General features: G+C 39.3%; 1 protein-coding gene across 7 annotated transcripts in view; it reads left to right on the top strand.

Annotated features, from left to right (window-relative positions):
• Positions 1 to 24612, top strand: part of ABCC5 (ATP binding cassette subfamily C member 5) — a 73324-nt gene that overhangs the window by 6303 nt on the left and 42409 nt on the right. For 3 of the 7 annotated variants that reach the window (XM_049804034.1, XM_049804026.1, XM_049804029.1), the window contains exons 3-13: positions 10828 to 10988; positions 11211 to 11366; positions 12130 to 12277; positions 16919 to 17152; positions 17263 to 17436; positions 18786 to 18933; positions 19442 to 19590; positions 20241 to 20348; positions 22118 to 22468; positions 23967 to 24038; positions 24168 to 24292. In XM_049804034.1, coding sequence (XP_049659991.1) covers positions 10828 to 10988; positions 11211 to 11366; positions 12130 to 12277; positions 16919 to 17152; positions 17263 to 17436; positions 18786 to 18933; positions 19442 to 19590; positions 20241 to 20348; positions 22118 to 22468; positions 23967 to 24038; positions 24168 to 24292 — 1826 coding nt within the window. Of the gene's footprint in view, positions 1 to 10827; positions 10989 to 11210; positions 11367 to 12129; positions 12278 to 12378; positions 16455 to 16918; positions 17153 to 17262; positions 17437 to 18785; positions 18934 to 19441; positions 19591 to 20240; positions 20349 to 22117; positions 22469 to 23966; positions 24039 to 24167; positions 24293 to 24612 lie in introns of those variants that run through there. The other 4 variants (XM_049804027.1, XM_049804030.1, XM_049804031.1 and 1 more) reach the window with 3 other exon arrangements.

Genomic DNA, 24612 nt, shown 5'->3' with positions numbered 1-24612 from the left:
CTGACTGTTCAATAGTCAGATCAACTCTGCCTCTCAACCTTTCTGGAGCATCTGAAGTGTCTGAACCAACTGTGCTGCATAACGTGTTCAAAAATAGGAATGTGAGTGTAGCCTGGGTACTAGTGCCTTGGCACTCCATGCTCAGAGCAGGCCTTCTAGACAGCTTAACTATAAGACTTTAGTTGTAGCTGAAGCTGCTGGATGCCTCTGCGTTTTTCCAGAAGATTCCATATTTTCATAACCAAGTGAATGCAGAACTTCAGTAATCACAGCCTAAGTAGGCTCTTAAGGGTTGTAGGTGTTCTGAATTGGTCTTTACACAGACAGATACTGCTATATGGCTGGCTCGGATCACAGCTAGAAGCTGCAGCAGTTTGAGCTGATGCCAGTGCTTGGTCATCTCATTGCTGTTTAGGTGTGCTAGATATGTGCAAGAGTAGAGGAAATCTGGATGTGTGTGTTCATATATTTCTGAAACTTGTAACTGCTGCCATCATGCTTGGTATGGCTACACTTAGCAGCTTGAGGATCTCTTGTTAATAACAGACTACACACAAATGCAGTCTTAGATACCTTATTTTCTCAGATTATAGCTGCATAGAATGTGAGAGAGTACTTAATTTGGGTAGCGTTGCTGTAAAACATGTAAAACTGACACAGGTGCACATATATAACAAGAAATCTGAATTCTTACAATAATTGCAACCTAGAACCAAAATTTCAGCTTTTGCAGTATAATGCATTTGTGTATTCTGCTGCAGAGCCTGACTGCAAGGAGATACTTATTCCCTGGGGCTGTTATGATAAAATCGGAAACTAATGCTATTAAACTTCGTATTGTCACTTGACTCTTCTACGAAATAGGAAAGAAAACAGTGTTTGTCCAGTGATCTTTGGAAGCCTTATGTAAAAGGCTATGCTAGGTGAGGCATGCTCCTCTATGGATCCTGCTTTGGTGTGTTCTTCCCCTGCTGTGAACAAACTGCTGCACTGTAAGAGCACTAATGCAGGGAGTAGGTATGATACATTCTAAAATGAACCAATTCCTCCTGACTAACAGGCAGTGGATCAGATCTGTTACAGTATGTGTAACATCAGCTCTGGAGGCTGAAAATCTAATGCTGTAATTGAGCAGCTGAATTGGAAGGGAATTTAGGTGACTTGATGACTAGCCAGTTCTGTGGACAGTGCTTACAAAAGGTACTGCATAATGTTATTCTCTTAGTTGTTTTAATTGAACACTATATGGTACATACTGTCATAGGAACAAAGTGTGATGCAGAGTCTACAACTCTGATACAACTTGTGTGGTGTCTCAACACAGGCAGTAAGGTGGATAGAAACATTGTGCTAATAAACCTCTAAAATTGGGGCAGCTGGGGAATTTCTGTTTCAGAGGAATGGTTTTCCTACAGTTCATTATTCTAGAGCATTTGTAATGGGTGGGCATTGGCAAGCTGAAGTGCCTGTAGGCTGGGGCCCTTAAACAAGGAGAAGCCACTGCTGGTACAGGTAGGAGACTTCTGGGGGAAAAAGCAGCCACCATAATGTTTTATGCTGAGAGGAGGCAGATGGCAGGAAGGAGAGGGTAAATGGAGTCAAGGTCTTAAATATAAAGGAAGGTTAGAAATTAGGAACACATAAGCCCCCATGCTGAAGGAGGCTAAGGTGAACAATGCATGAAACTGAAAGATAGCAGCCCTCAAATCCAGTTTAAGTGACTTAACTGCCCTGACAGTGCCTAGAATATCTGTGGATGTACCCTTGTTAAAAGCTGTAGAGAATTTTCCTATTGTAAATTTGATGGTACTAAACCTTTGTAACCATTGCATGGGAAGGAAAGGAAGGAGGCTGAAAACTCTTTTGCATTCCTTAGTGTTTCTACTGTTGTTTACTATTATGCCATCTACAGATGTTCAAGGGGTGAGTAGACAGTGCAGCTCTATCAGGAGCATGTAAAATGCTCTCAAGTTCAATTTTGAGCTATTCTGGTGGTTCTTTCAGAAATTTGTCTGAAGATTCTCAGTGTGATCAGCAGAGCAGAAACTTGGGGATAAATCTACATAATTAACTTAAGAAGGCAAACCTAGACAAGTGAAGTGCCTACATACTGAAGACATATTTTTCTCTATTAACTATTTTTACTTTTTCAAGTCAAATGAAAGCAAAACTTTAAAATCTGCTTTGTTAGTAGTTATCTTTGAAAACTTTGAACACAATTAGACTATGTGCAGAAGCAAACATTCATGTTACTTTCTTAAGATGCATTAATTCCATGATATCCCCAAAGAACTGAATGTATCTTGGTTATGTTCTGTCAAGTTGTTTTACCATGGACTTCAACTTCTGCTAAAGTAGTCATAACTTGACACAAGATCCTTGACTTGGTTGTCGGTGAATGTTTTGTGATGATTTTCTAACCACTCTGAAGTGATATTTCTATCTTGTCCTCCATGTATATATGTACATATTGCCAGCTGAGAAAGGAGCATATCCATCAGCCAGTCACATATCAAAAGTTTACCTGAAACTTGGAGGGAGGTTAATTGTGTCTGAGAAGCCTTACACTTAGTAACAGGAGGAAGAAAAAGGCAAAAGCCTTCACTGGGCAGAGACATTCTCTAGAGGAACACTGGTGTTCTGGCTAATTCATGCCTTCCATTGAAACTCTGCTGCCTTCTTTAGTACATGCACTAACAATCTTTTGTTTAAGTCTTTAGTCACATGATAAAACCTCAGATCTGGCCAGTTGCCAGTATTGTCTTTGACTACTGTTGGTTGCTCTTCCTTTGTTCAAAGCAGATTTGTAAATCGGCCTGCTCATGACCAAAAGTGTGTAAGGAGCATATTAACTGTCAGTGAAGGAAAGCTTGCAATAACCTTTTCCATTGTAGTGTTCCATATTAGTGCTGGAGACATTCTGCCCTATGGCTGTCTCAGACTCGGTGTACAGTTATAAGAGTTGCCAGAAGGATTTGATGGATCCATCCCAAACTACTGGAGAACTTAATGTGAAATGAGTCAAAACTCACTTACATGCGGGGAGTTCTGATACCTTGAAACACTGATGATTATTAGTTTTTCAGCATTTGTATCTTGGTGCTAAGGAATAGTTGTGGTCTGAACTGCATACTGTGAACAGGCTGTTCCACAAACAAAATCTGTATTTCGGTCCTTTTTGAGGACTAAGGTTAAAGAATTTCAAAGCCAACATGTTTGGAGCCCTGAGGTGTTTACTTTGAGTTTACTAGTTCATTTGTCACTTGAGTGGGGTGCTCCTTGCTTTTGGAACCATGTGTTGGTACAGGAAGGCAAGTTGAATAAAAGGCTGTTGTATTAAGCTTGGTAAATGCTGTGGTGTCAAGGTTTCTGCTGTCATTCATTGGTGGTTCCACTCCACAGCAGTTTGAGTTTAAAGACTCCCTGGATACTCCTGGTGTTGTACTAAATTGACCTGCGTAGCTTCTGTTGTGATGTAGCTTACACATGGCTTGAGTAAAGGGTATTACTGGAAGAACACCTCCAGCACATGGCAAGCTGTCTGCATGTAGTTCAGGGTAGTAGAGCTTACCTGAGTGAGTCGGGAGCTAAATCCTCAGCCTGTGCTCTGCTAGTTTGATCTGCTTAGTGAGGAGTTAGTTTCCCAGCTTTGTGGTCAGAGCATGTGTAGGGTGCTAATTCTGTAGGGCAACTTAAAGGCTAATCATTATTTCCAATTCCACAGGTGTCTGCTTACTGTACTGTTTGTGCATGAACTATCCAGCTCCAGTGCTGGATGATCAGTGTACCACCTCAGCTCTGAATGAATCCTATATCCTTTGATTACAAGAGCATGAATACTAGTTTTAATGCAAAACAAAAGACATGGATTCATGTATACCAGAAACCTAAGCAGGTGCACAACTGCTAATCAGATGCATACACAACAGCTACTGTTGCAAAATCATAAAATGAATACTATATGCCAAACTCTGCATTTCTTGGATTGCAGGAATAAGGGGATTTGCCAGGGGAGGGTTTAGAACATCTTATCTCAATGATAATGCTTGCCAGAATTCAAGGGCAAGATCAAATAAGCAGTGTTCCTGGAAGAAACTGTACTCAGCGAGGACTCTATGTGCATCAAGTAAAAGTGCTCAACATATGTGACTGAAACATTCAGGCACATCACAAACATACATACCCTGATCTTGTTTGGCTAACATATCAGTGCCAAGCACTACTGGGAGGCTTCTGCTCTAATCTGAGGATGCATAAACTCAGGCTAGCTTTGAAACCATGACTCAAATGCTAATTCAACTTCTGCTAATCCTAGCCCAGAAGACCAACTGCAGAGGTCTTGTGTAATGAAGTCACATGTAATGGTGTGTTAGAGTGAATGACTGGACTTCAAGCTGTTGAATCATTGAACTCTTCTGGCAAGTCAGAGCGCACATCTGAACAGCTAATTCTTTTTTAATGTAAGAGAAATATGGCACAGCTGCACTTACTCCTGCATTTGGATATATGGTTGGTGCTGTAAAGAGCTTTTCTCCCTGTAGCAGAAGCTGGGAAGGCAGCAGAGACATGAGCTTTCATTTATATACCACTTGTCAGGAGGTGGAAGAAAATGGAAGCCCTAACTTCTTGACTTGGTTCATTGCATCAGTCCTGGAAGCTGTAAACATAATTTTTAGGCCTCAAACTATTTGGTGGTCTCATCTTGCTGTTGTGTGAATTCAGCTATACTGTCTCTACTTTGCAAACAATGTATGCAGGTGTCTAAAGGATCAATGCCTCCTTCCTCACACACATTGTCTGTGATATAGCCCGGTGCCTGCTCCTTCCTGGCTTTCCTTCAGGGAGACAGCTGGTATGGGTGGATGAAACACCAAACTAGTCTTAAAAATGCTCATGTTCTAATCAGGCAGGGTATTATAAAGCATTCTAGCTACAGAGTAGGCTGGGAGTCTAATGCTGCAAATCCCCCTATTAATACTTGTAGATTGGTGTAGATTGTGCAGTACATGATGTAGATTGTGTACTGCACCGAATCCAGTGAAAGGAGAAGAGATAAATTGCCTTAGTGGGATATAAAGTTCATAGAGCACTTTGCTTCACCAATCAACAGCAGATTTTACAATGTTTGGACCTGCAAACCTACTTAATTTTTACATGCTCCTGCATTTGGTGACTTCCAGAAGTCTGGACAACAGTGCTTTAGGGGTTGCCTGTGCTACCTGCAAAAGCAGTGTATAAAACCCCTAACTACTTTCAAGTGGGGTTATGCTTGAAAAGACTTAGAAGAATTTCTGGGAAGAAGGATGTAATTACAACTTCAAAGTATCTCTTCCTAGATTCTTGTTTTATTTTGGTTTAGTTATCCTTAAGCTAACTGGAACAATTGTTCCTATTCTTCATCAGTCCAAACAAACTAATAACTAATTTTGTTTTGAAACACCAGTCCTTTAGTGAAGTCCCTGAAATATTCTAAAATTGCTGTTCATCCCAGAGTTGTAACATGGAGAATGCTTTAAGCACTGAACAGAACTGGTGATCATATAATTCCCCTTCTCCCCATATGCCTGCCTAGTCCTGAGGTCTATTGTGCTGGTCTGTTAGTTTCCCATTTGCCTCTCCTTACTGGGAACTTGAACAAAGGAGTGAGGAGGCCTGATGAACTCTGCCTTCTAAATGGAAGAGGTAGGAGTTCCTGTTCTGCAGCATTGCCAACTCAGAGTTCTTTACTACTTAAATAAAACAATTTTAACTTTATGTAGTAGTAAATCAACCACAGTAGCTTTTGTATTCTGTATCAGTGTCGTGGTTTAACCCCAGCCAGCAACTAAGCACCACGCAGCTGCTCACTCACTCCCCCCATCCAGTGAGATGGGGGAGAAAATCTGGAAAAAAGAAGTAAAACTCCTGGGTTGAGATAAGAACGGTTTAATAGAACAGAAATGAAGAAACTAATAATGATAACACTAATAAAATGACAACAGTAGTAATAAAAGGATTGGAATGTACAAATGATGTGCAGGGCAATTGCTCACCACCTGCTGACCGACACCCAGCCAGTCCCCAAGCGGCGATTCCCTGCCCCCACTTCCCAGTTCCTAAACTAGATGGGACGTCCCATGGTATGGAATACACTGTTGGCCAGTTTGGGTCAGCTGCCCTGGTTGTGTCCTGTGCCAACTTCTTGTGTCCTGGCTGGACATGAGAAGCTGAAAAATCCTTGACTATAGTCTAAACACTACTGAGCAACAACTGAAAACATCAGTGTTATCAACATTCTTTGCATACTGAACTCAAAATATAGCACTGTACCAGCTACTAGGAATACAATTAACTCTATCCCAGCTGAAATCAGGACAATCAGCTGCAAGGATTGATAAAAGAAGCCTTTATATGTCTTCTCTAGTTTCCTGTCAGGTAGAAGTAGGACCAGAAGAGATGCAGCTTCTTCCCTGCAGTGATCTGAGCCCTGGAAGGTGTTCTGCCTTATGGAAGAGGAGACAATAGTTGTTTGGTGGGTGGGGTTTGTGTCATATGTTGACTGCATACACATCAAATTCTTTCTCTGCAAGATGAGTAAGAGATGGGAAAAATCTGTTTTGCTTGACCTCCAGGCTCGTCTGGTTTTGCTGTTATCATGTGACGTTACAGTTGTCAAACCAATAAATTATCTTCTCTGTTAAATGTGAGATTGCCTGTGTGAAAGGGTAGGTTTGGTTTTTTTTCCTTCCCATATACAACACAGCTGCCTCCTTTCTCTTCACCTGCTCCCCATCCTCAGAGATAAATGCCCATGTTGGCTGCTTAGCAGGTTTTCAGAAGTGTCCTTCTATTTCATATATTTGAGTTTGCTTGCCTTTCTGTGTGATGTTTCTGATGCCCCTCTTGCTTCCTACAGAAATTCTGTCTTACCCCTGACATCATGTATATTTGACAGCTTTGTAGTTTGGCTCCTAAATCTTCTGTGTTTTCATGGCCTTCTCACGTGACCTTGGTATGTGGATTGTGAATTTGGTACTGCTGTCTCTGATTTAATGAGCAGATCTTTTTCCTTGTCCTTAACAACTTATTTTCTTCATCTCACCCCAACTTTTTGTGATGACATGTCTTGAGCCAACCATGTCATCTTTCTGGCTCTCACGTTACCTTATGAGTTTACCATTGCTATGACCAATTCGTTGGACAAGGAAATCATGATAACAGGTGCTTTTAGGGTTTTATTGCTCTCAAGTTGCAGAAAGTCAGAGCGGGGAGGTATGCTCTGTGGTAGCAGCACCAGCCATGTTTCTCTTTCTCTGCCCATCTGTGAGCTAGCTGTGGAGGTAAAAGAACATGGCAAGATCATGTGTGTAGTGATACTTCCTTAGTACTCTCAGTACTCTTGGGGATTGCTCTCAGGATTAAAACTTTAACTGTTTTCTTCATCTGTTAATTTTCCCAGTCATCTGTTGAATCATCAGCCTGCACCCAGGTATGCCATAGCTTCATGAAATGTAGAGTGCAGAACCATTACCCTCTATTAGGAGCTGCCCATGGCTTCAGAAACTTTTTTTGGAATCTACCAGCTATTAATAAGATGATGGGTAAATGATTGCTGTTACCCTCTGTCATGCATTTAATAAGCCATGATATGCTTATCCTATGTGAGTTTAATTCTCCCATTTTTAGTCCATTTATGCATTTGAACTTTACAGCCTCCTATGACAGAAAATTCTAAATTTAAGTGAAAAACATTAATTTCACTGAGTGTCCCTGTTTCTTTAGTTGTAAGAACAGTTGGTGATCATTCCCTAGTTCTCTTCCTGCCATTCATGACTTTATGGACCTCTCAAATACCTGTACCTTATCTTTATTTCTCTCTTCTATCCAGCTGAAAAGTCTTAAATTTATGCTTGTGTAGAAGCTGTTCTAATCCCAACTGTTCTCGTTGCTTGCAGAAAGTAATTCTAAGTATAGTACCCTTTTTGAACTGAAGTGATAGGGGACTGACTCTGGTGTTCAAAAAGGAGGCAAATGCTAGGTTAAGTGGTATGGCAATGTTTCCTGTTTTATTCTTTGTGTCTTTTGTAACTATTCTTCACTGTCTTTTGGCCTTTTTGATGATGCTGAGTAGTGAGCTGCTGTTTTTCAAGAAATGTCTGAATGATCTCCCCCCGACCCCTCCGGTTAGTGATATCTGATTTATTTGATATCTGCGAGCATTTCTTTAGAGTTATCAACACTGTGTTGTATCACCTGGTTCATTGCTTGTATTGGTATATTAATAAGTTGCTGAATTAGGAAAAGTGCAGTCTGATTTCTGTTTGATAGTGCAGCCATGATTTATTAGACATTTATTTCAAGAGCAGTGCTGGAGCCTGTTATATCGCATTGCTAATGACTTCTTCAAGGTTTTAGTTTCCAAGAAAACTGTACATGTATGCAGGCAATCAGGATATTGCCAGTTGAACACCTGAAAAAATAATAGGGATTCAGAAACCTAGATTAACAGTGTTGGGGTTGTTGCTAGTTTTTGTAATTTAGTCTTTTCCTCTAGAAATGCATTGTAGCACTGCTTAGGAGTCTCATTTCTTCCTGATTAAGCTCTGTGCTTTGAAGATTTTCTAATGTGACACAGAACTGTATGGACTTTCTTAGAATCTTAATTGTGCAGTAGCGTGATGCATTTGTTTCTTGATAGTTGTGCCTGTGGGATTTTGACAACCTTGTAAGATGGAGATGAGCAATGCGCTTGGCTAGGGTTTTGCGCTTATACTTGCCTTTATGGCAAGACATGATAAAGGCCTTTCAAAGGCAGTGCCCTAGTCTTTTATCAATGCATCTTTTCCACCTTTGCTGAGAGAATTCTGTTGAGCAGCTGGAGAGTTTAATTATTTTTCACAGTGAGTGTTTAAGAACATTATCTTTGGACTGCCTAAAAATACAGTATCTTGCAGTTGTGCTTTCTTATTAAAAAGCTATTCTTATTTGTAAGTGGTGAAAAACTTCTTTTATGCTGACAAATACAGTGGTTTTGGAAGACTTTTTTTTTAACTTACCAGGCACTTTTTGTGTGCTCTGAAAAACAATGATTCTGCAAATAGCCTGTGACATCACTTACGAGCATGTAATCAGCAATAGGGTGTTTGGGCAAATCTGCCTGGGGCAATTGCAAAGGGTAACAGCAAACTAGCTATAAATTTGTCGGCTGTAACCATAAAAGCAGTGGTGCAGAGCTTTTCCCTACTACTGAGCCCTTTTAAACATCTTTGGCAGGTCCCTTATTAATGCTGATTTGGGTAGATTTAGTAAGGTGTTATTGCCCTTAGTAATTTGATACAAAATTGAATGAGAAGTCTTTTAATTCAGATTTCAAGCATTGCATATTTTTGAGTCACTCCATGTATCATCATGATGTAACGTTCTTTTGTTTTCTTATTACTCAGCTATCTTTTGTAATCATAGCTTTAGGCTTAGTGAATAAGGTTTTTTTGAGATCAGGACCGTGGATTGTTGACAACACCCTTAGGCACTATTTAAGTACTTTGGTTAAATAAATAAAGGACAGATTTATGCTATTATCAATTACCTGTTCTTGTCCTTCACATGAGTGGAAGCTAGGTGTCTTAATGCTACATGCTTACATGTTAATGTAGTACAGACTAAGTCTCCAATAAATGGTGGCATTTCAGACAAAAATTACGTGATGAGAAGTTAGGAACCAAGCGTTTGCTATTGATATGCATTTAGTACTTTGCAGGTACTGTGTTTTTGGGAGGCTACAAGGCCTTACAGTTGCTGTTTTCAAAGACATAAAGTAACTTTGCTCTGGTAAGGTAACTAATAAGGGTAAACATAGTATCTCTGTTTGTGAGACAGCCAGGAAGATTTTTACCTCAGAACTGTTTTGGTTTTTTTTCCACAAAGTAGCTCCATGTCAAAAAACTAGCATACAAACAGGTAACATGACATTGCAATAAATGGTCCATTAAGTTAGCAGAACCAATAGTGAGCCCTCTGTGAGTATATATAGCAAGCTAATCTCAGATAGTTTTGCCACATCTAGCTTCTGATCAAAAGGTTTGTTTGAACTCTGCAATGTTTTGACTACTCCATATCACTGCTGTTCCTTTCTCCTCTTAGATTAGCGTTTAGGTCTGCCCGTCACTAGAGCTGTGGAAAAACTCCTCTGAGATAAGGCTTGCCTTTTAAGTGGTTGTTAATAAAGTTGCTGAGCCATTGAGAAGTGTGTCTGGGAGCAGAGAAAATTATCTTTGTTCCCTTTATGGAAAAAGAGAAAAAGCAGGAAGCATGATAAAGAAAGTACAATTCTGCTTAATGCATATTTGTTTTTTGATCTAATCCAAGTTACTTTTGAAGAAGGGACTTTGGTAGTATTCTGAAAATAATTGGAATTTTCTGTGGATAAGTATCTAAATTACACTAAGAGGGTGTAAATTCATCATGAATGTATGTCAATTTCACTGTATTAGCCAGTTACTGATTTCCTGAACTGATGTCATAGGTACTTGATTTTGTAATTTTTCTCTATTGTATTTCCTGTGGCAGGATGCAGGATTAATCTGGTCTATCCATTTATCCTTTGAATGCAGAGTCACAATACTGGTGTTAATTTATGTTTTGGAAATGCAGCAATCTAATGAGATCTAGAATGTGTCCCTTCAGTGTCTTTGCTGCCAGGCTGAAGCCTGTCCTCTAAGACATTTAAATGATAGTGATTACTGTTGCGCAGTAATTTACAGAAGAAAGAGGTGCAAAGTTGCTGGAGTCAGGAGTCATGGACTTTAAACATAGTTTTGACCTCTGACTCTGCTGTCTTTCTTGTAAAAGCAGATTGAATGCCAGGATGCCTTGGAAGCAGCTGCTCGGGCAGAGGGCTTGCCACTGGACACCTCTGTGCATTCCCAGCTGAGAATGCTGGACGAAGAGCATCACAAGGGCAAATACCACCATGGCCTGAACGTGCTGAAACCCATACGGACTACTTCCAAGTAAGTCTTTAGGCAGCAAAAGAACTGATACAGCATTTGCTTTTCAAACCAGTCACAAAGCAGGACTGCAGCTGTAGGTCTGCTGACTGATAGTGAAACCAGAATTTGTTTAGCAAGTATGACTAGCATGGGCCAATTTCAATGAGAGGAGGCTTTGTTTTTCTCAGGGATTTACAATTCTGTTTCCTTTTTCATTTGTTTGTGTTTTTTTTTTCCTTTTAGACACCAGCACCCTGTTGATAATGCTGGGCTTTTCTCCTGCATGACCTTCTCCTGGCTCACTCCTTTGGCCCACAGAGCATACAAGAAAGGGGAATTGTTTATGGATGATGTATGGTCTTTATCAAGGCATGAGTCTTCAGATGTCAATTGTAGAAGGTAGAGATATCTCAGTTATTTTCTTGTTTTTTGTTGGTTTTTTTTTTTTAATACGTTAGTTCATGGGCAATGATATAGTATTGCCCTAGAAAAGCAGCACTGATATTGTGTTCTGCCTTTCTTAGAATAGTGGAATTTAGTTTTATCCTTCATAGACCACTTCCTCTCGCTGCACTGCTTCTGTACTCTTGCCAATTTCAGTGAATTTAGAGGATTCTGTCTCCCAGAATGGTTTGCAATTATTTTTCTGATTTTGCACGTCTTTAAACTATTTTTTTATTAAAACAAAGTTCCTTCTCAAGGCTACACTGAAAAAAAACTTGTGCTAAAATAATGAAAAGTAATACTGACAGTAGCAAGGTGATTTGAATATGGGTCAGATCTTGTGATCAGGCTAACCTTTTATAGCTAATGTGGAGTCAAAACCTGAGAAAAATTCTCAACTCTTCTGTCAGATCAGCAAGGAAAGACTGTGAAAAGTCAGTATATTAAGATTGCCAAAAAGACTCCAGGCAAAGCAAAAGGCATTGTGCTTTTCATCCCTCTCATCTGTAGAAGTAATGCAACATAGATATTTCAAGATGCAGATATTTGTCTTGATTTATTTCTCTGTACCTCACCATGTATTTATTTCTCTTGATACCTAGTAATTTTTGTTGCTTTAAGCTAGGAAGTGCTTGGAATTTTCACAAAGAAATACCTATGAGATTGTACCTTCTCTCATGGTGAAAAATTTATAGCATGAGGTTTCTGTTTTGATTAGGCTGGAAAGATTGTGGCAGGAAGAACTGAAAGAAAGTGGGCCCAATGATGCTTCTCTCCGGAGGGTTGTGTGGATTTTCTGCCGCACGAGGCTCATCATTTCCATAGTGTGTCTGATGATCACGCAGCTCGCTGGTTTTAGTGGACCAGTAAGTAATATCCATCCTTTTTTTAACAACCCCAGAGGGCTCCATCTCATGGCCAACTGTAAAGTCTTAAGGTTTCATTGCAGAATCACTTAAATGTTTTGACTAGATAGAAATTTTGGGGCAAAATTCCAGAGTGATTCAATAATCCAAGATAGGTTTCCTACAGCTGATGGATCAGTTGCTGAATACCGAGGCAAGTTCTTGCAGAAGGGAGGGGGAGTTTAGGTATCCTGGGGGAAATGCACACTTGGTTTTTCTCTTTGGTTTTGAGTATAGTTTAAAGTTCTTTCTTAACTGGTATGTGGTCTCTTTGCATAAAATTCTAATGTGCAGGTCTTTTAATTGTTTTCATTTTCTTTTTGCAATTCTGTAAATTTATCTTGGAATAAAATTCAATCTGATAAAACACTAATCTTAGATTATTGGCATAAATAGCACAGTCTTCAAGAAGTGGAATGAAACAATTTTGTTAGAGCACTACTTAAAAACTAATGTGAGCAGGTCTCAAGAAGTCTGTGGGTATAGATCCTACAGAGAATGGTCAGACAGATTTCATGTAGAAGTGTTAGAGTACATTATTGCCTCTAGGAACTGCTGCTGTTTGTTGCTATGGGTCGTAATGAAGATAACAACATATGGGACTTGACATTCACACCATTTTTTGTCACCTGTTTGTTGCACATGCTGTGCAGATTTACAGTTGAAATTTTGACTAAATTTATTTTCTACACATTTCCCTTGAGGAGTAGGAGCAGTATTACTGCTAGTAGTACACGTTTCAGTGTGCTGGTAAGCTGAAGTTTCATTTCTTGGGTAAGTACGCTTGGGTGCACTGTTAGGTGAAATGTCTTTTTAAAATGTTTTCCTGCTTTTAAATGTCTTATCAAAATGATGTTCTGCTTTTTAAGCCTTTTTAAAGTTTGCCTTGTTCCATGTAATATGAATAACAATAAATATTTCTGTGGTATTGTTTTCTTGGTAATAATTTATAGTAGCTTGTATTATAAAATATATGAACATACTTTGGTAATTAACAATAAATCATGATTAAGGTTTTAACAGCACTAGCTTTCCCCAAGAAGAGCTTCTGTCATTGTTTCACTACAGGGCTTTAGTAGATGCTTTTATTTTTAGCAAAGAACTTGCAGGAGGGTTGCCCCTAATTTCTGTAGTGTAATTTTCTCAGTTTGTCTCAGCCAAACTGCTGAATGAGAGAGAGTGGGAGGGGAAGGAGAAAAACAAACCAACTTGACTAGGCTGGGGGCTACCGCTGCAATTCATGCTCGATTTGGGTTACTTAAAATTATCTATAGATATTTGCCCATTTACAGGCAACCTTATTCATTTCTCTGAATAAGGAACAATTCCCTTTTGGTTCCATCATTAGGCATGAAAAATAAGTCTTTACCATCCCTCCTCCCTATTTTTAAAAATGGCATGCCTCATAGATATGCCTATGCTGTCTCCTCAGAAGTATCAGTGCTTTCTTGTATTGTTACACCCTTTCAGTCACCTGAAGGTGAAAAGGGAGATCAGGAAAAGCACTTGACTTGACCTCATGTATTGATGAAAATTATAAAAATGGAGTTAAACACTATATTAAACTTCAAAAATTTTAATTGAATGTCTATGACCTTGAAATGCCAGCCAACAGCTGTGGCATTGTGATAGTTATAACTGGAAAGGAGTTGTTGCAGACTTCCTGTGTTTTTTGTTTTTTTTTTTACCAAATAGATCCTTCAAGGGTCTTCCTTTTTTTTTTATTATTTTTTTTATTTTGATAAATTCTGCATCTGGCACAGTATCCAAACCCATAACCTGGTGAGACAGCTGCGTGTGTCAGACTGCCTTGTAATAACCATCAGAATGTACTAGTATAGGTGAGATACTATTTATCTTCAGTGAATATTTGCTGCCATTTGATCAGCTACCAAAACTTACAAGTTTGGGTTGAGGAGCAAAGAAGTTTTTTGATTACTAAACATAATCAGTTTAACTCCAGGTCTGAACAATGTACCTGTTTGTAACTGTTCAGAGCTATTCTTCCTGTTTGGGAGATGGGGAAACTTGCTATCTTAGTGGAGTACAGCTTGACAGTTTGGTCAGTTATTGGAGGGGGGAGTGGTAAGCTATTGGAGGTAAGTTTCCCGATTTCCCAGTTGGCTCCAGTTGCAGCCTGCCCCACGCTGGCTGCAGCAGGGATGCCGGCACTGCAGTGGGACCAGTGACAGAAGCTGTTCTTTAGAATTTTCAGGATGGCTGTTTTCTGCGTCAGAATGAGACAGTCCTGCTGGGCAGAGCCAACGCCAAGAGCAAAGGTAAGGTAATGTTTATTCAATGGGAATGCTTAAGACAGCCGAGCAGCTAGTACCAACTACTACGGTAATAGTCACAGGAGTTCCTTTTTCCCTGATAGCTTGAGTTTTAGTTTTTGTACTGTAACTTTCTTGTTTTGTAAATAACTTTATGCTGGATTCTTGACATTAAACTAGTTTGAATTCAAATAATATGTGTTCAGATGTAAATGTTAATTCTGTGTGACTTTTTTCCCCTCCCTTTTCAAAATTCTTTAATCTGCTGTTTCCTCTTTTCTTTCTTCCGGAAAAAAAATATATGGGGGTATAATGTAAGCTGCTCTCTATTTCATCACGGGAGATGCTGAATCTATAAAATAGTGCTGAAAAATTGCACTAAAAAGTTTTGGGAGGAATGAGACCCCAGGAAACATCTGCTATCTTTATACATCCTCTCTTGGAGACTTTCAGCAATGCTGTGGTGTGCGAGAAAATGCTTGCAGTCTGCGACCATGCTGAGTTACAGCTCGTGAGGAAAAAGGGGGATTTTCACCCCAATTGCTCAGTGACTCAGTTGCATATGTTGGATTGAATACTGGAAAAAGAAGTCAGTAATCTCCTTAGTAACTGCAAACCAACTGTATGCAGTTGTGGTCCAAACAGTCGATGTAAAACTAAATCCAAGTAAGGAGAAAGTTGGAATGCAATAGATCTGTGAATGTGAGCCCCTCACATTTGTTCAGGGATTGGTATGTAAATTTTCTCAGTGGCCATTCTAGAACTTGACGGACATCTGGCTTTAATTCACACCTGTGAAAAAGAAAGAGCAAATTATTTACAGCATGTTTCCTTGGTTCTGACGTGCAGAATTACTTTCCTCAGAACAGATGAATTTGATCTCCATTTTTTTCTGTTATTTGGTGCTGGGCTATAGCTATCAATACCTTTGCTGAAGTAGTGGGGTTTTGGTTTTTTCCTCTCTCTTCAAACTATACAGAACTCTTATTTGCAAAACCTGGTGTAGCCAAGAGGACTTCAATGGACTATGATGTGAAAGGCTTCTCAAATATTTTCTTTGGTCTCAGATTTTTTTTGTTGCTTTTTATTGTGGGCAAAGGTAATTCTCTGCTCTGTACTAGCTTATCAAAGGCACCAGTATCTTAAAGCATCATTTGTTTAAAAGCTCTCTTTTGCTGTCTGTGAAGCCTTACTGTAGGATACTTTTAAAACCAGATTTCAGAATTTGTGCAGCCTCAGAAGCCTCCTCTGTTGGCACCTGCAAGTTTGACTTCTTTTGGACTTCATGAACAAATACTGTTCTGTTTTTGTATCTTTACAATTTTGTGTGTAGTTTCAAATCTAGTTTATGTTAGAGGCTAAGACTGACTGTTAGATATTAGCCCTTTATTATTATCCTGTATGTGCAGATTGTATGTTTATACAATGCTCTACCTGTTGTACAGTGTTTTTGAGATGTTACCATTTAAGATGGCACTTCATTTTAAATAAAAGCCTATTGTTTCGCAGTCAATAGTATTTAATATCACTGGTGATTGTGAGTTGTATGATGTTATATTGTGCCGTTGGACCACAAAGAGCTGGAGGTGGGAATCGGTGGTTCTGGGGGCTGTTCTTTTTCTGCAGGTGATGTTTGAAATGTGATTCCTGAGGTAAAATGTTTATGTTTTTGGGGGGAGAGGGTATGGGGAGGGATTGAATGGTTAGTTTTTTGTCTTTTTTTTTTCTCCCCTGTCCCCAATGATTTGTGGTATTGCGTACCTTGTGCTTTCTGCTTGTTTTTTTCTTTACTATTAAACTGCTGATGTTTATTTCCAGGAATGTTTTGCAAATGTCCTTCTCACTCTTCCCCTCTACAACTGTAGGTACATTGTTCCTTTTTATCAAATAAGCACGTTTGAAGCAAACCAAAGATAAAATAAAAAAGGTCTTAATGTCACGTAAAGGAATGTTTCTTAATGTGCGCAGATGTATAAGTAGTGACTATATTTTAAAACTCTTCTATATGATAATGCATTGCTTTCAGCTAACTGACAGATTTATGTTAAGTTAGAAGACACGGAGGATTAGAAGCGTGCTGCGAGGAATATGGTTCCAAATTAAACTCTCTTTACTTACTAAATTTGACTCAGTGCTTGGCTCTCAGCAGGGCTTTGTGTTACAGTACTTCTTGTATTGACACCTTTTACTTCTAGAAAGAAGATGCTTTCTATTTCAAACGGCTCTTTTAAAAGCAAAGTAGCCTACTTATTTCTAACTTAACATAAAGTTGTTGCATGGTCTTCTGGGATGATGGGGTGTTCATGCAAACTTGCATTTCTTCCTCTAGGCGTTCGTTGTGAAACATCTTTTGGAGTATACCCAACAGAGTGAGTCCAACCTGCAGTACAGCTTGTTTTTAGTTTTTGGCATCTTTATGACGGAAATAGTGCGATCTTGGTCCCTTGCACTAACCTGGGCTTTGAATTACCGCACGGGGGTTAGACTGCGTGGAGCTATCTTGACAATGGCGTTTAAGAAAATTCTTAAGCTGAAGAACATCAAGGAGAAGTCTCTTGGAGAGGTAAGCTGCTGCATAATTTTGGAAATTGCAGTGTGAAAATGGATATGCAATATATTCCTTTGAGAATGAGCTGTGCCTTAAATCTAAATAATCTGTTGTGTATTTTTCAGCTCATAAATGTATGTTCCAATGATGGTCAAAGGATGTTTGAAGCTGCAGCAGTTGGGAGTTTGCTGGCTGGGGGGCCTATTGTGGCCATCTTAGGAATGGTTTATAATGTGATTATACTGGGTCCAACAGGCTTCTTGGGCTCTGCTGTCTTCATCCTTTTCTACCCAGCAATGGTGAGTGGGAAGGAGTTAACTCTTGCTTCCCATTTTTATTAGGTCAGACATATGTGTAGTTCTGAATAGAAGGTGTTGAAATGTGCTGGATTTAGCTCGTTTATGGTGCTGCATGTTATTGGTGTGTTTCTAAAGATAGCGCATGAAGCAGAAATTTAGAAACAGGAAGCTCAAAATGGTAAAGAAAATTAGAAAATGGAAATAGGAAAGCTGATAGATTTGACTGAGATAAATGTGCATAGCTAAATTAAACTACAGAATACTTAGGTGGTTTTAGTTGAGGTTGGAAAGACACAAGGTCTCTCCAGCCTGTGTAAAGGAGCTCAGTGTTGCATGAGCACATCGCTCTTGATTTCAACAAAAGATATTGAAAAGCACTGCATCTGGGAGAGGGTGTTCTTGATTGGTTACTCCTACCTCTACTTCTGCTCAGCTGTGAAATAGGCTAGTTCAAGCCAAAGTCTTCTTGCCTCTAAAATGCCCTGTAAGGCTGCTAAGATTTGTCACTATATTCATAATACAAATTTTAAAAAGCAGGGAGGATGAATACTGTGAGGTCCACTTTGGTCCAATTTATCTGGCCAACAGTAAGGATTAAAATAATGGGAATTATATTTTAAAGAGGGGAATAAGAAATGGAGTTTGATCATCTTTTCCAGTTCTTTTCAGCAGTCCTTCTCTATTGATGGGGACTCCAAAAGAGATTGCAGGAGTATAAAGAAGGGCAAAGAGCTGAAAACTTCCTAAAGTAGTGTGTTGGTTTTGAATTTCAGACCAGGAATGGGACGAATGTAAGGGTACCAGATACTTAGAAACACACGAACAGCTACTTTTTTCTAGATTGGTTTAGTAAAAATGTTAAAACTGTTTTACCACCTTCATAGCACTGGCATGTGGTAGAAATTGATCTGGCTGAGCAAAGTTCAGCTTGCTCTTTTGCTTTATGGGACCAGGTTAAAAAGTTGGCCTAAATGGGTTCTACTGTTTATTTGCCATGAGGGTCAGCTTGGTATGTCTTTAGGTTAATGCGTTTGTAGTCTTTGTGCTTCAGAAACTTTAACAAATCTGGTACTATTCAATGTGGATAAAAGCGCACACCTTTGTTTTCACAAATTTTATTTGTGTTAAAACTTGCTATCGTGAGTCTATTGCTCAGTGCAGATGGGGTGGGAGGATATGAATAGTGTTTGCAGCCAGCTAGACTTTTATGTTAGAACAATAGTTGCCTTGCCCCATCCCTGAATCCCTTTTTCAGATTCAAAATTAGCTTTCTCTGGTAATTAAGAGTTGAATGTACTTGCTCTTTCTGAGTTGCCATTAACGTTGCATGGTGTTGCCTTTTGTTTCAGATGTTTGTATCACGTCTCACAGCTTATTTCAGAAGAAAATGTGTATCAACAACAGATGAGCGTGTGCAAAAGATGAATGAAGTTCTTAATTACATTAAGTTCATTAAAATGTATGCCTGGGTCAAACCATTTTCTCAGAATGTTCAAAGTGAGTTCACACAGTCTGTAAATGTTTGCTTTTGTGCAGATGCCCCATTGCTTAGTAGCCTGGTGCTTCCTCCTAGCTTAGTACCGTAGATGTCGATGTACGTGCAGTGTAATAACACTTTCATCCTTCAGGATTCCTATTTGTTATGCATGATGGGTTGGACAAACAGACGTGCTTCTAAAGTTTCACCTTCTAGCATAATGATGTTTGTGGCTTGGCATTAATCTTAGAGTTTTAAATTTTGTTCCATTTTTTTATCATTTACTAGATGTGCTGGCTGCTCCATTTTTAGATAAAGCAAAAAGACCTCTATTTCTGTGGAGATTTACAGATAATTATAGTTTGCTTCACTGTAACTGCGGTCTTTATGAGAAAGTACATAATGTGATAAACGCTAAAGCATAGTTAGGCTTCTCTTACTCAGTGTTTATAGTGCTATGGTAGTGTTTGTTGTGTATGTACTCCCCAAATCATACTTCAAATGTGGTGCCCCTATTTATATTTCTAGAAATTCGTGAGGAAGAACGTAAAATCTTAGAGCGTGCGGGCTACTTCCAGAGCATCACTGTGGGTGTGGCTCCCATAGTTGTAGTCATTGCCAGCGTGGTGACCTTTTCTGTCCATATGATCCTTGGCTACGATCTTACAGCAGCTCAGGTAACTTACTGCAGTGTTGAAAATATTCTGTACAATATTGCTACAGTAGCTTTTCTGCTAAGCTGTTTCTCTTCCTCATATTCTTTGCTTTGTGGCTGTGCCTCTGTGGCCAGGCTGTAGCCTTGCTCACAGAAGTGAACATCTGATGGGTGTGACAGCAGCAGATGTAGTCTTGTATTTTGCACAAAAAGCTCTCAGTGCTGTTTTCAGTTCTAACCTTCCCCACAACAGGTTTTGAGCTGAATGTAAATGAGCACTTCTGTTTGCTATTCCGATAGGGCATTGGGATTACTGCATGTTTTTGTTTTACAGCATGCTTGGATGCAAACAGCACAAATGTCTTGCAACAGGATTTGAACTGGGGTCTTCATAGTAATAGGCTAATGCAGAATTTGCTAGTTGCTGCTTTTGGTAGATCTACAAACACTGAAGATGTCTGTCTTGGTCTGTTAAAAAGCCCTACAGAAGGAGATGGGTAGATTTGCTGTTTTCTGCTGTTTGAGAATATGTTGAATATTTAAATGGTTATTATTGGACTGTCAGCCTTTTCTATGGCTTTGAATTGTTGCTGTGACATTTCAGCTTTCAGAAGGTTGGACTTGTTAGTATATTGCATCCAAATGTGATTCTCTTTCTTGTCTCATTTTTAGGCATTCACAGTGGTCACTGTCTTTAATTCAATGACTTTTGCTCTAAAAGTAACGCCTTTCTCAGTGAAGTCTCTATCTGAGGCATCTGTTTCTGTTGACAGATTTAAGGTAAGCAGTCATTTGGCCTTGCAGTTTTAACTGTAAGTGTAGAGTGTTGTATGTGTATAATAGATGCTAAGGGAACACTTAGAAGGTAATGTTTTAACAAATGAGGAGTTCTTTTTCTTTACACTTAGCAGTCCTGATTATTGGATTCTGCAAAAGTGATACAAATGTAGTGAAGGAATATTAGAAGTTTAAGATAATAACCAGTGTGGGAAGCAAAATATTCTTATTTAATGATTTTAGGATTTTGAAGTTGGCCACTAAGAGATAGCATACAGGACTAGATGGCTCGCAGCATTCTTAAACTCCCTTTTAAGACCATCTGAATGAGAAGACAGTGCAACATCTGCAATGAAATTTCATGTTTTGCTAATGAAACGTTGGAAATGTCATGTATTGTGTAGACAGCTTTGCACAAACCATAGAGTTTTATTTGTAGTCATGCAAAACTGAGGTTTTGTGTTTCCAGACCAGATTAAGTGACTGAAACACCACCATATGAATAAAATGCAGTTGTGATCTGACAAAACAGAATCTATGGTAGAAAAGTGAAACCCTTATAACAAACAATCCTTATCTCATCCTTCAGTCCCTGTGAACACACTGTATGTACTTGAGTATGAACTCAGAGGACAGGCCTTTATTTTGTCTTCTCTCTTGAAGACAATAGTGCATTGCACATTGCAGAAATTTCCCAATAGGATTCCAAAAGCATTGACAGATACATGGATTCTGTGTAGTGCATTCCTGAGACAAATCTGGATGTGAGAAGAATGGGATCTGCAGAATGGTTTTGAGATCTCATTGCTCTTGAGCATTTTTGTTTCACCTTCTGAGTCACCTTAAAGTAGGCTTTCTTAAATTCAAATGCACTGAAGGGAGTTTTGGCGGGGGGAGAGAAGGAGAGGGTAAATTGTAATATCTCCCAGTTTGACTGTAAACAGTATAGTCTGTGTAGGGAGTGTAACACAAGGTGGGGTTACTCTAACATCACAGTAAGAATGTAACTGACTTTTTGGCTTTGTAAATGAGTATGAGCTTTCTTATGAATGTATGATTTAGGTACAGCAATTGCAAGAGTAAATAAGATTGAGAATTGGGAAGTCTTTAATTGCAAATGGCTCCTTAGTTCAAAACATAAATTATGTAAATGGCAAACATTTTATCTTGTAATTAAACTGTGTGAAAAATCTCTTCCTCATCTGTGTTGACCGTAAATACTGATGGATGTGGTGGAAAACATGATACAATGGACTTAATGGCTTACTTCTTATTGTCAAGCATCCCAAGATAGGCCAGCTAAATTTGTGTGGGATGACTTTTTCCCAGCAGAAAAAGTTGAAGGGTAAAGGCTGAAGTTAAAAGTCATTCCATCTCCTTCCATAATGAGTTGGTGTGTAGGACAAGTCAGTCACTTTCCCTCAAAATGACCCTTCTCTCCAACCCATGTATTCTGCTCGTATGTGTTTAATCCGGAAGTTACAGAGCTGCAGTTGCAAACAGTGTTAAAAGAATAAGCCCCTCTCATATCGCATGCAGAGTATTCCAGTTCTATAAAAGTCTTAGTGTATCTAAGTGCTTCCACCACATCCAGGAATGCCCCGGCCACTTAGCAGGCCTGGAGTTAGTTTACACTAATGAGCTACCTTTTGCTCTTCAGCTTCCTCCTACTGTATAGCCTGATGTGTTTTGCTGCGTGAGTGTGCCATAGGCTTGTCTCCCAGTCTTGATCAGGTGTCTCATCTTTACACCTCTCTCACAACTCCTATCAGAGTTTATTTCTAATGGAAGAGGTTCATATGATAAAGAAAAAACCAGCCAATCCTCACACCGCGATAGAGGTGAAAAATGCTACCTTGGCTTGGGACTTCTCCCACGCCAGCGTCCAGAGCTCACCAAAGTTGACCCCCAAAGTGAAAAAAGACAAGAAAGTCACCAAGGGCAAGAAAGAGAAAATGAAGCTGCAGAATGAGGGACAGCAAGCTGTGCTGGCAGAGCAGAAGGGCCATCTTCTAGTGGACAATGATGACCATCCTAGCCCTGAAGAGGAGAACAAAATCATCCATCTCATTAATCTTCGGCTTCAGAGGACTCTCTACAACATTGACTTGGAGATAGAAAAGGTAAGAGAAGAAAGGAGGAAATCTGAGCTTTCAAAAGGCCTCATTTTTTAGCTGTGCCTTGGGATAGAGAGCTGTGTGTTTTTTGCATGAAATGGAGCATATTGCTTTTGTGCACTCCTGTAATATCCATGGCAACTGCAGTATCCAGGATGCAGTGTCTGATCTTGATGTAAACAGCTGTGCCATTTTAGCAAACTAGATCTTTGCAGACAGCCTATGAAACAACTGCAGGTTGTATAGCTTTCACATCTAACTGATAGTTTTGCTGTTTGTAGCTCTCTGTACAGTGTATGAGCTGATGAACTTAAAGAATCAGCAAGGCAGCAGGGGTATCAGTGGGGTATTGGTGGATGGTGTATTCCTGCAGCCGTTTGATAATTTTGCAGGGTTTCAGCTATGTGCTGTGTGAACATTTTAGGTGATTAGGTGTTGTAATGGAGCCATAACAGTGCTTTTCACTGAAGAATGTGCAATTTTCTTCCTTGAGAATTTTTGTACAGTAGAAGGACACAGAGGTTTTTCAAGAATTTAGAAGCAGTTGGAGTCCTCATTCCAGGATGGGTAAAAACATGTAAAATTTCAAAGAAAAAGCATTGAACTTAATACATGATGTCTTCCACAAATACAAAAGTTTTGCAGTCTGGCAGTTGGATGTTGTAGTAATGGGATCCCTGTGTTTATCAAGATATTTATGCTTAAATTGTCTCCTGTAGTCATATAAGTAGAGGGATAGTTTAAACTATTTTTAACTATAAACCCCCTATATTTTAAACTTTTGAGAAGGATTCATATAGTTTAAAAAATAGCCTTGAAAAAGGAGTACACAGCTACTTGAAAATGTAAAGGCTAGTTTTCTGTCAGAAGTTGGTAAACAAGAGGAGGCCAACAATGTATTCCACAAATGGCTATATACCCTTTTTGTCCACTTCACCTTTTTTTACAAAAGGAACAAATGTAGTTTTGATGAATTCATTGTTTAATGTGGGTATCAACCCACCCATTTTACTGCAGAGAACTGCTTCAAAGTGACTGGATTCTCACCTTTTCTTGGTATGTGTTCCTTTGCAAACTGTATCTCATAGGCAAAGAGTTTTACTGGACCTGTATATCCTAAATTCTACTTTTCTTTCAGTCTTTCCCTCTTTATATCTTTCCTTCCACTCTCAAATGCATGTTGGTGCATTCTGTTCAGGCAGGCCTTGGTGCTTTTGGCTGAGTGCAGCATTCTCTGGGCCTGTATCAGGCCCAGTCAAAGGGAAGCTGATCTTAAAATACATTCATTTTTACCTGTATAGTTGATTCACTTTTAGCCCACTGTGGGATAGTATTCACTCTTTATTATTTGAGAGTTAAAATACTGACTGTCTTGCTTTTTTTGTCCCTTTTCAGCTATCATTAATGTCCAACTGTCCCCTTGGAGGTACTAAAGGTAGTCAATTCTGAAAGGGATGGAGAATGTAAGAAATGAGTACCATAATTTTTTTTTTTTTCTGTCTAGGGAAAACTTGTTGGAATTTGTGGCAGTGTGGGGAGTGGAAAAACTTCACTTATCTCAGCAATTTTAGGACAGGTGAGAAATTATGTTTTGACTACTTCTGCTCTTCTCTTTCCTATCTCCTATTTAACTGATTTGTACTCTGTAGAAGTAAGTCTATTCTAAACATGGAATAGCATAATTTCAGTTTATCTTTAATTTCAGATGACCCTGTTGGAGGGTAGCATTGCAGTAAGTGGAACATTTGCATATGTGGCCCAGCAGGCCTGGATTCTCAATGCTACGCTTCGGGACAACATTCTTTTTGGCAAGGAATATGATGAAGAAAGGTTTGTCAGAACTGTTTGCTGATTTTCATGAAAGCTTAGTAATTCTTGGCCCAAGTGTGGGAAAATTTAATGCAGGGTACACTGTAGTTAAAGCCTACATATCCTTTTAGAGTCTGTCTTTAAGACTCCTTTAAGTCTTATTTAAGAGCCTGCCTCTCTTGCACTTGGTCACTGTGGCTGATGTCTGTCAGTGCGTCTGTCATTGCTCATTTGCAGTGAGGGCTGTACCTTATGCTGGAGTACTGTCTGATCTCTGTTTTTAGCAGCTGCTGTGGAACAGCACTGAAGTGGCATTTGCTCTTACTGTCTTGGCCTTGCCC

This window comes from Accipiter gentilis, chromosome 6 (genome assembly GCF_929443795.1).
Source record: "Accipiter gentilis chromosome 6, bAccGen1.1, whole genome shotgun sequence".
Lineage (NCBI taxonomy): Eukaryota > Metazoa > Chordata > Aves > Accipitriformes > Accipitridae > Astur > Astur gentilis.
Note: the sequence above shows the minus strand (reverse complement) of the source record. Positions and strands in the feature narration are given on the sequence as shown.